Below are 13,849 nucleotides of genomic sequence, written 5' to 3' on the forward strand. Positions count from 1 at the left end.
CCTCCTATTATGTACTTTACTACTCAGAGTTAATTTCTGTATTATTATTATTATACTTTATTTATAAACTGCTAACATATTCTACAGCGCTGTCCATGGGTACATTTTGTTTAAATAAAACGATGATACAAAACTTAAAAGACAAAAACATACAGGTGGAGTTGAGGGCCCTATTCCCGTGGGAACTTACAATGTAGAATATTGTATATTCTGGTCCATGACCTATCCATCCCACATTTCTTTTTCCCCTTGTATGCTCCAGCTCAGTAACCAAACTCTCTAAAAAAGTCAATTTTACTGAGAGCCAATGGTTTGAACTGTTCTCCATCCAGTGCTCTCCCTTTTAGGCGCCATTTGTTGTAGCTAGAATGCTGATTGGACAACAATTCAAACCTTAAAGGGATATTAAACCCACATTTTGTCTTTCATGATTCAGATAGAGCATGCAATTTTAAGCAACTTTCTAATTTATTCCTATTATCAATTTTTCTTTGTCCTTTGCTATCTTTATTTGAAAAAGAAGGCATCTAAGCTAAGGAGACAGACAATTTTTGGTTCAGAACACTGGACAGCACTTGTTTAATGATGGATGCATTTAACCACCAATCAGCAAGAACAACCCAGGTTGTGAACCAACTTACATTCTTGCTTTTCCGACAGATATCGCTTAATGCGGACAACATACACTGTCCGCATTCAGCATTGCACAAGGAGTTCTGGTGAACTGCTTGTGCAATGCCGCCCCTTGCAGATTCGAAGCCAATCGGCAGCTAACAGGGGGTGTCAATCAACCTGATCATATTTGATCGGATTGATTGCTGTCCACCGCTCAGAGGCGGCAGACCAGTTAAGGAGCAGCGGTCTTAAGACCGCTGCTTCTTAACTGCTGTTTCAGGCGAGACTTCAGGCTCGCACGGAAACAGGGCAATTCGGGCCATCATAAATCGGCCCCAATATATAGTTTCCTCTATCTCATTAACCATCCTCTACTAGCCACCACAATCTCGTTGCCACCACAATCTCCCCCATTCCTCACCTTGTCTCGCCATTCTATTTTTTCTTTAAAGGGACAGTCTACTTTGAAAATGTTTATTGTTTAAAAATATAGATCATCTTTATTACCCATTCCCCAGTTTTGCATAACCAACAGAGCTATATTAATACACTTTTTACCTTTGTAATTACCTTGTATCTAAGCCTCTGCAGAGTGCCCTCTTATCCCAGCACTATTTACAAACTTCCCTTTTAGCCAATCAGTGCTGAATTAGGCATAACTCCACAGGAGTGAGCACACTGTTATCTATATGTCACACATGAACTATCAGTGTCTTGCTGTGAACAGCAAATACAATTCACTGAGCTAAAGGCAATCTTCAGGCTTATAAACAGACAGAGATTTAGAGTTTTAGACGTTATATATAATATTAATATAACAATTGTGGTTGGGCAAAGCTGGCAATGGGTACTAAAGGCTTTCTCTGTCTTTTTTAAACAATACAAAAAAATCAAGTAGACTGTCCCTTTATTTCTCTCTAATTTATGTAAAAAATAAAGTGACAAACTTACTTGGCTATTGCTTTCTCTTGTCCATTGAAAGCTACAACAGTCCGTATAGCTGTAAGGATTTCCTCTGCCACTGCGCCTGCTTTGGCATAAGCCAATAATTCTTTTGTAGTGAACATAGCAAGAAGCTATAAAAGAAATATAACACATTTTACATTAGAACAGCCTTTTTCTTAGTAAGACTAATAAAAATGTTTAGCTTGCTTTGGGTTTAAAAAAAAAAAAAAAAGTTACCATTAATTATTTGAGATTTCTGTTATAAGTGATATTTTTTTAGGCTTAACAAAAAATTAAATGCTGTATCCTAACACACTGAATAAAGGGGGGGTAATGTATTATAATTAGACATGTGCGATTCGTTTCGGATCGATTCGGAAATTCGGCCGAATTCGTTAAATTCGGGATTTGGATCAATTTGAATTTCCTAATTAAAATAGTGCCGAATCTACCGAATAAATCCAAATTAGTTCGGATTTATTCGGATTTATTCGGTAGATTCGAGTGGCCATGGATTACACTAGTATTGCACAGTATATTAGGTTATATCACTCTGCTATGGGTTACACCTAATATACAGTACATAATACTAGTCTAATACACAGCACATCCCACCTAACACTTACCGAAATTCCCAATTTTCGAACCGAATCGAACCGAATCCAGCCAAATTTATTCGAATCCGAATGAATCCAAACCGAATCCGAACCGAATTGATTCCGAATTCGAATCGATCCGAACCGAAATTCAAAAAAATTTGAATCGATCCGAACCAAACCGAATTTTTTCGCTATGCACATGTCTAATTATAATACATATTAAACTGAAATAGATCTACTGTACCTAAATATAAACAGCATAGTTTACTCCTAAAAAAAGTGTGCCACTTTTGCCATTAAATGGGCATTAATGTCAAAATTAATGTTTCATGATTCAGATAATACAATTAAAAAAAAAAATAATTCCAATATACTTCCATTATCAAAACATGCACATTCTTTTTATAGCACACTTCCTTAGGCTCCAGCCCCTACTGAGCATGTGCAAACATGCATAGTATATATGTATATGCATTTTGAGATTGGTTAATGGCTGTCACATGATACTGGGGGAGGGAAAACTGGATTCACTTTGAAATTTGTCAGAAAATATTCTAATGCTAATTTCAAATTCAAAGTAAGTGCTATTGTATTGTCTTTTTATTGTGGATTTGTCAATTATTCAATTTTGTTGTATTTACTCAATGGTCCTTAATCTGTGCAAGATAAATTAGTGGGGTCCCTAAGCCCAGTGCCCTTTTCCCCTCCCCTGTATACCCTGCCCCTTGTTTGGCCCACCCCAGTGCCAACATTCAATGATACCTATATAAAGAATAACACAAAACATTAGACCTACTGATACCATAAACACTTCTCATAAACTAGTAACAACATATACATTATATCATCTCATAACCTCACCACTGAGTGGGGCCAACGAAAGAGCGGGGTCCTTTTAATTTCACTAATCATTCTTAATTAAATTAACTTCTTTTGTTAATTTTCAGCATGTTAACAGCTGCCGATGAGCCCTTTCAGTGTTGTCCCAATCACACATAGCCATTTTATTGTTTATATGCAGAACTTTATTTATTGCCGGTTTTGCGAAAAATGACAAATTCTTAGCATCTCTTTCACAGCTAAATGACTTGATAAACTCCCGGCAACACTTTTTTTTTTTACATATTACCAAGTAACCCAGAAAGTTTTCATACAATACATTGTTTTATGGATGCATGGCATTGCTCCTGCCATATTGCATGACACTAGGAACCAACCCCCAAACAGATAAACTACCTGATCAATCAATTCAAGTTAAAAGTAATTACGCTAATAAAAACTGGAGGTATAAAAACCCAACAAACAGACATTAAATTGATTATGCACCTGTTCATATCCTTACAGAGACACACTCATATCTCTTTCTTTTTGGAGCACAAGTGATAGATTGCACACTATCAGCATACAGGCCCTTCAACCTAGGATTTCCACCTCAGTCATGTTTCCCTGGTCAGTCAAGATATACACATGCTGCAGGCAGTGCAGGGAGGAACATGTATTGGAATATATGTTCCCCCCTACACACCCTGCAGCATGTGTAACTCATAACTGTGCAGGAAAACATGGCCGAGGTGTAGGGTGACCATATTGCCCCTTTAAAAAGGGACACATGACAAATACATATGTCGGGGATCTTATAATGGAACATTTTCAAAACATTTCTTTAAACAGCCCTGACGTGTATTTTTCATATGTGTTCCTTTTTAAAGCAGCAATATCGTCACTCTAGTTAACCATGAACTTTAAAAACAAGCATGAATTTCCACTTTGCGCTTGTGATAGAAAGTATAGGGAACATTAGTTAACCCAAGCTCACACAATTAAGGTTTTACACACTATAATGACTGTGCTATACTTGTAATCTAGATCTAAATAATCTTATTTAAGCTAGGGTGACCATATTGCTGCTTTAAAAAAGGACATATATGAACAATACATATGTCAGGGCTGTTTTCAGAGCTGTTTAAAGAAATGTTTTGTATAAGAACCCTGGCATATGTATTTTTCATATATGTCCCTTTTTAACGCGGCAATATGGTCACCCTACCAAGTTGGCAACTCTACTTCAAACTTTTGTGTAATTGATAAACCCCCAAAATCCCCCTTTTGTTTGCCTTTAATTAATTGCAAGATTAATTAGGCAAATAACCATTTTGTGTCCTTTTCTGGAGGAAACAATTTCATGTTTGAGGATTATTATTGGTCAAATCATTTAGTAATTGTGATTTCTAGAAAAGCCCACATTCAGAAAACGTTTTCTGCTGAAAACAAGATTGTGATTAACCTCTTTATCAGTAACGTGACAATGCTTACAGGTAGAAAATATTTAATGTTTTTTGCCAATTAAAATATAAATAGCACAGTGGTTATATTTGTTTAAAGGGACAGTAAACAACTTGAGATTTGTATATAAAATATTTATTTATACATAATGGAACAACTTTGCATTATTTTATAATTATTTATTTTCCCCCTTTTCCTGCAATTTAGTCCTACAAATTGAGTAGTTTCTTGAATTGAAATTCACCCTGTTGACTAATCAAGGCTAACTCTGCTACATAGCTGTCCCTAATTGATTTTAAGTGGTAACAACTGCAAAGCAATGCACTTTATACTAACTTTATGGCAGTGGCTAGCCTTGTTCTCTGCCGTCTAAAGCCCATATTGGCTCCTCCAAATAAAGCAAATAGTGGGTGGAGTTTGGCTACTGAAAAATAATTGCAGTAAAAAGAATGTTAATTTGTTTTAAAAATGTTAATACTTGGCCAAAATGTTATTCTATAGAAACTCAACAGAAGTGTCTTGTACTTACAAGGGGTTTATTGTCCCTTTAACCGTGATTACACAAAAAATCTATAATATAGAGTAGGATGGCGAAACTTGGCACTCTAGATGTTTCAGAACTACAATTCCCATGATGCTTAGGCCCTCTGCAGTCCAGTCTAGCATCATGGTAAATGTAGTTCTGAAACATCTGGAGTGCCAAGGTTCACCTTCACTGATATAGAGAGTCTAAATCTTTGAAAGAAAATGCGTGTCACTGTATATGAAACAAAAGTTGTACTACATATTTTGAAGACTGTTGTACTAATCCCACCCTTTTGTAAAAAAAGACATAAAGCAGTTTTGATAACTTCACTCATTAAACACTTATAACATTATGTATTACTTACTTTGGACCAAATCATCACTGATATGCCAAGGAGAGGACTTACTGACAAAATGACTAATGTCAGCTTCCAGCCATATACAAATCCTATAATAATGCCAGTTAGAAATTGGGAAAGATTTTGAACAAATATAGCTATCTTGTCTCCGAGACCTTCGTGTATTGTGTTTATATCTCTAAACAAAGGAACAAACAGAAAAGTGTTATTGATAGTATGGCTGCTTATTGCAATGTTTTTGTTACTGTTAAGTTTAATGTATCAAAACTAGTACAAACAAACTGTATAATCAAACTTTTTATAAAGTATATAACACTTCTTGGTATTTGTTTGCTTCATGAACTCACTAGAAGATGAATGGATCTTATCAAATTAGAAAATAATCATGTTTCTTCATTAAATTACGGAACTAATTTAGTAAGATACAGAAAGAACAATCATACTATAGTGAATTTACCCAGTTACAGAATATAGGAAATGGAGAGAGTTGATTCTCTAAAGAAGCATCAAATGATAAGCGTAAAGCTGTCAAATCACACTATATGAGACAGTGTGGCACATTATTTAGGTCCGTTCTCTAGATCAGGGTTCTTCAAAGTTTTTTCCCCCTCAAGACCCAGTACCATGATACCACATACCTTGTGGCCCTATTTTTATGCTTGGTCTGAAAATCTCTGAAGTAATATACAACAAGATAGCTGCAATTTTTGTCAAAGTGACTAAAATGTGTACATACTTTATACCTGATAGTAGTCAAACTTTAAAGTGTTGTAAAAGGTTACAACACACACACTTTATAAATACACACACACATTTTAATACAACATCCGCACACGTGCACACACACACACTCTCATACAACATGCACACACACACAAACACACCGCGACCCAGTAAACATGGTACACACACACACACCGCGACCCAGTAAACATGGTGTAGCGATCCAACTAAGGGTACCGACCCATAGTTTGAAGAACCCTTCTCCAGATCACACAATGGAACACTAAAATCACACTATGAAACAAAAACAAAACATCTTCATGTATAATTACCCAGGCTTAATCTGCAGCAAATTTACATATGTGCTTCCGTCACATTTTAAGCAATATATTGTCAATGAAATAGGTAAAAGGTATATTAATATAACTGTGTTGGTTATGCAAAACTGGGGAATCGGTAATAAAGGGATTATCTATCTTTTTAAACAATTAAAATTCCGTAGAAGACTGTTCCTTTCACATTTTAAAAAATATTTCAAAAATGTTTTCTTTGAAGAATACTGTTCTTTTTTGCTTTTAGAGGTAAACGTATTGAATGGTAGATTCTTACTCAGTAAGTCTTGTGTTCAGAGTTCCAATTTGGGTACAATCGAACCATGCCATATCCTGGTGAAGAACGGATTTAAAAAATTGCTGTCGAATCCTCATAGTCTGCCTTGTAGCAGACACTAAAAACGTCCACACTTGAAAAATACTTAGGACAAGAACTGCACATCCAATGGCAACATAATAGTATGAATATCTGTGCAATGGAGAAAAGTAATAAATTATTATTATTTTATATACTACTTTGTAACATGCTGCAGGGCAAATATGTATATGTATTTGTGTCAGTTTATTGTTATTTTTTAACCCACCATAAACAATGTCGAACTATAAAGTGCTTATTCAGGATAAGCCAATAAGCAGCTATATATACTATAATGAGAGAAAAAAATGTAATCTGCTACTATTTTTTATTTTAGCTAGGCACCCATTCAGTGCCATACAAAGTAGTTGATTTTATTTGCATGTTACTCTTTTGCTGCATGAATGCTAATTTAAAGGGATAGTATACTGTAAATAGTTTTTTCCTTAATTTATTTCCAATTACTTGTTATACCAGCTGCAGAGTATAAAAATGTATGAGAAATAGCATTTTCAGGTTTATTTGTGTATAAGAAATAGCTGGTTGTGTTGAGCTTGCAGGTAAAATCAGATCTCATTATATTATTACTTTGTGTACACACACATGCTTCCTTATCTTATATTAGTCTGTAAACCAAAGCCCGATATATATAGAGAACACTGGAAAATTATAATTTTATTAGTTATCTCTTCTTCACCCCACCAGGATTGTAAATGTCTTCTGCTGGCTGTGTTTACATAGGCTTATTGTGATACTAAATCAGCTATTTCAAAAGCCGAAATACGGGTAAAACAAGCTAATTGTAAACAATTTAATACACTCCAATAGATAAAATGGATCATTAGGAGCACATTAAAAGGGGAGAAAAGTTTTTGGTAAACTGGCCCTTTAAGAGAATTATAATTATAATTGGTTTCATAGTGTTTGCTTACCTTGTCATTTCAGCCTCTATATCCATACCTCCAATGTTTGCTTGTAGGCATCCAGTAAAATTTGCTACCAAAGACACTAGAAATAAAAAAAAAACAAAGATACATTTATAGTAATATAGCTGCAATAAATAAATTATGTAATCAGAGTTATGCACAATTGTTCAGGCAAGAAATAAACCAACATATTACACTACTCAAATGGATACTAATACCTACAGTACAAGCTTAATCTAAAGCCTCATATACATTATTAAATGTATTATATCAAATATAATTTAATATTAAAGGGACAGTAAATTCATAATTAGATATTCATGATTTAGACAGAGCATACAATTTTAAACAACTTTTCAATTTACTTCTATAATTTAATTTGCTTCCTTCTCTTGTTATCCTTTGTTGAAGGGTTTATCTAGGAAAGCTCAGGAGCAGCAAATAACCTAGGTTCTAGCTGCTGATGGGTGGCTGCATATATATACTGATTGTCATAGGCTCACCCATGTGGTCCGTTAGAAACCAGTAGTACATTGTTGCATCTTCAACAAATGATACCAAGAGAATTAAGCAAATTTGATCATAGAAGTCAACTGGAAAGTTGCTTAAAATTGTATGTTCTATTTAAATCATGAAAGAAAAAATTTGGGTTTCATGTCCCTTTAAGCACATGGTAGATTGGAATATCTAAACATTTATAACTTGAAAATCCATATTAATAATAGTCTGCAATCAACAAAGTTCTTAAGGCTTGACTACATCTATCAATAATGCATTTAAAAAAAAAAAAAAAAAAAAAAAGATAATAATAATTAATCATTATTATTATAATTAAAGGGATAAGAAAGCCAATATTAAAAGCATAATTCAGATAGAGAATGTTATTTTAAGACACTTTTAAATTCACTTCTATTTTCAAATGTGCAAATGAATACACACATACCCTACACTAGTGGGAGCTAGCTGCTGATTGGTGCCTGCACATTTGTCTCTTGTGATTTGCTAACTAGATGTGTTCATCTGGCTGCCAGTAGTGCAATGTTGTTCCTTCAGCAAAGGATAACAAGAGAATGAAGCAAATTGTATAATAGAAGTCAATTAGAAAGTTGATAAAAACTGTATGTTCTATCAAAATCATGAAAAACATTTTATTTATTTTTTGTCCCTTTAAAAAATTAAGTATGTATGTATGCATAAATTATGATTTGCATTTGATTGCAAAAATAAGATTTTTTTTCTACAGTCTTGAATGCACTATCACCTTGTTTGCTGACGTGTTTCAATAGCCAAAATCCACCAACCACTTGTCTTATTTGAGGTAGCCAATCTGGACATAACACAGATAGCAAAGTCTTTATTGTTTGGCAGTTTTTATAGAGATGGATTGTAAAAAGCATGGGCTTGTGAAGTCTCCCATTTGCACCACCAATTCTCAAAATTAGAAAACTTTAAAAGTTTCAAATTTAAAGGGACATTATACACTAGATTTTTCTTTGCGTAAATGTTTTGTAGATGATACATTTATAAAGCCTATACAGGTTTTTTTTTGTTTGTTTTGTTTTTAAATGTATAGTTTTGCTTATTTTTAAATAACATTGCTCTGATTTTAAGACTCCTAACCAAGCCCCAAAGTTTTAGGAGAATACTGATGTATGCCTACTCCAGGTTAATTCTATTTGTTTAAACTGTCTTTTCAAATGCAAAGGAAGGGGAAGTGGGGGAGTGTCTGCTATTTCCCACTTGCAGTGGGTGTTCCAGCTACCTTTTTAACAGAGCTAAACTGGGAGCTTCTAAGTAAGTTTTTAAACAGTTTTATACTGGATTTTAGATCAGTATCTGTGCATATTATTCTTTATAGTAGTGTCTATTACATGCAGTTATATGAAAATTTGTGTATAGTGTCCCTTTAAATTGCATGAAAAAGAAAGGAGGCAGTAAAATCATTTCGCTAACCTCCAATGTATATATTTATTTATAGTTTGAATTCAGTTTCTATTTTAAAACCTAATTATTTTAAATGTCTGTAATTTTGCAGTGGAACATTTCACTAAGCTAACATTTAGCATTTGATATTCATAATAGCTTTAAAATTGCCAAATTTGAAGTGAATTGATTGAATAGTTTTGTGATATCTTAGGGCGTGATCATCTAAAGCAGACAGCCTCAAACTTGGCCCTCCAGAGATTTTGGAACTATATTTCCCATGATGCTAAGCCAGTTGATATGCTGGCTGAGCATCATGGGAAATGTAGTTCCAAAACCTCTGGAGGGCCACGTCTGAGGATGTCTGCTCTAAAGCTTTTTGCTCAGGCAAAATGACCTAAAATGATCCTCCCTCTTCTCGGCACATAGAACAAGCTCTACAATGATATGAAAAATGTATTAAAAACATAAAATAAATTAAAATAATAAAACACTTCCTCATTAAAATTAGTCTACAAACATAAGCAAGTCTCTCACTACCGAAAAGCGGAGTCTTTAAGAGTTCTGCACGATTGACATTAAAAGGGACATAAAACTCATCATTTTTCTTTCATGAGTCAGATAGAACAACAAGTTTTAACCATCGCTGTTGGCGGCACCACTATCTCCCCATCTCCCCAAGTCCGCTGCCTTTCCCCAAGTCTCGACTTGACTACTGCAATAACTTACTAACTGGCCTCCCTCTCTCCTGCATCTCTCCCCTTCAATTCATCCTAAATGCACCTGCCAGGCTAAACCACCTCAAATTCTCACCCTGATCTACAAAGCCCTCACCAATGCTGCCCCACCCTACCTGTCCTCACTCATCGCCCCCTAAGATCCAACAATGACCTGCTCCTTGCATCCTCTACCATCACCTCCTCTCTTGCTAGACTACAGGACTTCTCTTGTGCGGCACCAACCCTCTGGAACGCACTTCCTTGTGCTGTCAGACTCTCCCCTAACTTCTCCTACTTTAAACGTTCCCTAAAGACCTTTTTGTTCAGGGAAGCTTATCACCCGACTCATTAACAAATAAGCTTCACTTACCCAACAGTTGCCCTCTATCTCCTCACTAATATCATTCTCACCTTTGCAGTCCCCACCTCCTGTTTCCCATCCTCCTACCCATCTAGATTGTAAGTTCCCACGGGAATAGGGCCCTCAATTCCCCCTGTATTTGTCTGTAAAATGTTGTCTTTTATTGAATTGTTTCTCCATTGTACTTTTATCGTTGTACCCATGGGCAGCGCTGTGGAATCTGTTGGCGCTTTATAAATAAAGAATAATAATAAATAATAATAACTATCTCTTCAACAAAGAATAACATGAGAATGAAGCAAATTTGATAATAGAAGTAATTTGGAAACTTTTTTTTTTAAAATTGTATTCTCTATCCGAATCATAAAATAAATATTTTGGGTTTCATGTCCCTTTAAGTGTATGTTAACCACACCCCCAGAATGCCTCTGTCATGCCCTTGTTTGTGTGTACAAGGTCTCAGAGACACCTTCCATTCTATCCAGTGAGACTATTTTCCCATAACAAAACAAATATTTTACAATTCCAAACATTTCCATAAATTGTGTTTTCTGAAGTAGTTGTGGTTGTACTTCATTCTTCTCTGCAGGAGGTTTTATGACTGAGGTTTCATACATTAGGCACCTCATGCAACTATGGATGTTAATGGATAGAATACCCACTAACTTATCTGTGAAAAATGCATTATGAAAATGAGCTTGTGTTCACAGCAAGGCACATTGTCAACCTCACAGGCATCTACATATATATGGCTGTTGTCCTTGAAGATTTGTAGCATTTCAATTTTGTACATGCTTAAAGGGACATGAAACCTTTTCTTTCATGATTTAGAAAGAGCATGCAATTTTAAACAATTTTCTAATTTACTTCTATTATCTAATTTTTTTTATTTTCTTGATATTCTTTGCTGAAAAGCGTATCTAGATAGGCTCAGTAGCTGCTGATTGGTTCCTGCACATAGAAGCCTCGTGTGATTGGCTCACTCATGTGTATTGCTTTTTCTTCAACTAAGGATATCTTAAAAATGAAGCAAAATAAATAATAGAAGTAAATTGTAATGTTGTTTAAATTTGTATTCTCTATCTGAATCATGAAGATTTTTTTGGGGTTTAGTGTCCCTTTAATCCAAAGCCTTCCATAAATTATGAAATGTATTATATCAAATAGAAGTTCCATATTAAAGGGACATGATGAAACCCAATTTGTTTTGCTTTCGTGATTCAGATAAAGCATACAATTTTAAACAACTTTTCAGTTTACTTCTGTTATCTAATTTGTTTTGTTCCCTTTGTGTCTTTTGTTGAAAAGTATACTTACTAGGTTCAGAAACTACTGACTGGTGGCTGCATATCTATGCCCCTTCTCATTAGCTTTTGGCTACCTCCCAGTAGTGCATTACTGCTCCTTTTTATTATTACTATTATTATCATCAGGTATTTGTACAGCGCCAACAGATTCCTTCAACAAAGGATACCAAAAGAATGGAGCAAATTATATAATGGAAGAAAATTGGAAAATTGTTTTAAATGGTATGTTCTATCTGAATCATGAAAGAAAACAATTGGGTTTCATGATTCTTTAAAGGGACATGAAACTCAAACATTTTCTTTCATGATTTAGGTAGAACATACAATTTTAAACTACTTTACACTTTACTTCCATTGTTATTATCGGCTATTTGTAGAGCGCCAACAGATTATTTCCATTATCTAACTGAAACACATGGGTGAGCCAATGACAATCGGTATATATATGCAGCCACCAATCAGCAGCTAGAATCTTGGTTCTTTGCTGTTCCTGAGCTTTATCTTTATTTGAAAAAGTAGTAATCTAAGCTTAGGAGCCGGCCCATTTTTGGTTCAGCACCCTGGATAGTGCTTGCTGATTGGTGGCTACATTTAGCAACCAATGCGCAAGTGCAACCCAGGTTCTGAACCAAAAATGGACCGGTTACTAAGTTTATATTCCTACTTTTTCAAATAAAGATACTAAGAGAATGAGGAAAATGTGATAATAGGAGTAAAATAGAAAGTTACTTAAAATTCCATGCTCTATCTGAATCATGAAAGTTTAATTTTGACTTTAGTGTCCCTTTAATTTATGCAGTGTCCATTACTTCCTGTCATAACCCTACAAGGGGACTGGGGTCTCTAGAGGAATGCTTATCTAGCTTGATATCATAAATATTCTAGAGTAATTTGAGCTTGCTTAGTATTCAGTGAATGCAAGAGAAACAGTGTATATGTTTTGCTTATGGAAGCGGCAGAATGCAACTTAAAGGGACATGAATTCATGATTCAAATGGAGAATACAATTTTAAACAAATTTCTAATTTACTTCTATTATCTAATTTGTTTCATTATATTGGTATTATTTGTTGAAGGAGCAGCAATGCACTACTGGTTTCTAACTGAACACATGGGTGAGGCAATGACAATCCGTATATATATGCAGCCACCAATCAGCAGCTAGAACATAGGTTCTTTGCTGCTCCTGAGCTTACCTAGATAAACCTTTCAGCAAAGGATAACAAGAGAATGAATCAAGTTAAATAATAAAAGTAAATTGGAAAGTTGTTTAAAATTGTATGCTCTGTCTAAATCATGAAAGTCTAACTATGACTTTACTGTCCCTTTAAGCACTTGATAGATGTTTAAAACATCTTAAGTAACAAAATAATTTTATAATAGCTAACAAACTGTTACGTACCATTTGGCACTTGACCACTCATAACAAAACTGTCCGTCATATCTCCAAAAACTATAATCATAATTGGTAATCCAGTGCCACAGGCTATCGCACAGAGGAGGCCAACCACCATCAAAATAATATCCAAAGAATCGGCAAAGCTTAACTAGGAAAATAAAGAAAAAAATACATTAGTGACTGGTGTAATGATAACCATCTATTGTGTTGACCTTCTATGCAGACCAGCAGGAGGAATTTGAGATGTGGGGATAGGGAGCAGGAGTTCCTTTTGGCAATTTATTTTTATCAATATGGAAGAAGTTCCCTTCCTGTATTGTATTGTTTTTTTTGCCACAGCATTTTAGTTGAGGAGCTTTTTTTATGGAGTTTTCATATAAAAATCTAAAGGTGTTTAGTATTCCTTTAAACAGTGTTTCTGAAACGCGGTCCTTAAAGGGACACTGAACCCAATTTTTTTCTTTCGTGATTCAGATAG

At 34.8% G+C, this 13,849-nt stretch overlaps 1 protein-coding gene across 1 annotated transcript in view; it reads right to left on the reverse strand.

Moving 5' to 3' along the window:
• LOC128639982 (ATP-dependent translocase ABCB1-like) overlaps window positions 1–13,849 on the reverse strand; it is a 111,064-nt gene that overhangs the window by 65,847 nt on the left and 31,368 nt on the right. Inside the window, exons 5-9 of the mRNA XM_053692273.1 lie at window positions 13,375–13,519; window positions 7,669–7,744; window positions 6,659–6,850; window positions 5,333–5,504; window positions 1,567–1,691 (exon numbers count right to left, since the gene is read on the reverse strand). Coding sequence (XP_053548248.1) covers window positions 1,567–1,691; window positions 5,333–5,504; window positions 6,659–6,850; window positions 7,669–7,744; window positions 13,375–13,519 — 710 coding nt within the window. The remainder of the gene's footprint in view (window positions 1–1,566; window positions 1,692–5,332; window positions 5,505–6,658; window positions 6,851–7,668; window positions 7,745–13,374; window positions 13,520–13,849) is intronic.

Source organism: Bombina bombina, chromosome 9, assembly GCF_027579735.1.
Source record: "Bombina bombina isolate aBomBom1 chromosome 9, aBomBom1.pri, whole genome shotgun sequence".
Lineage (NCBI taxonomy): Eukaryota > Metazoa > Chordata > Amphibia > Anura > Bombinatoridae > Bombina > Bombina bombina.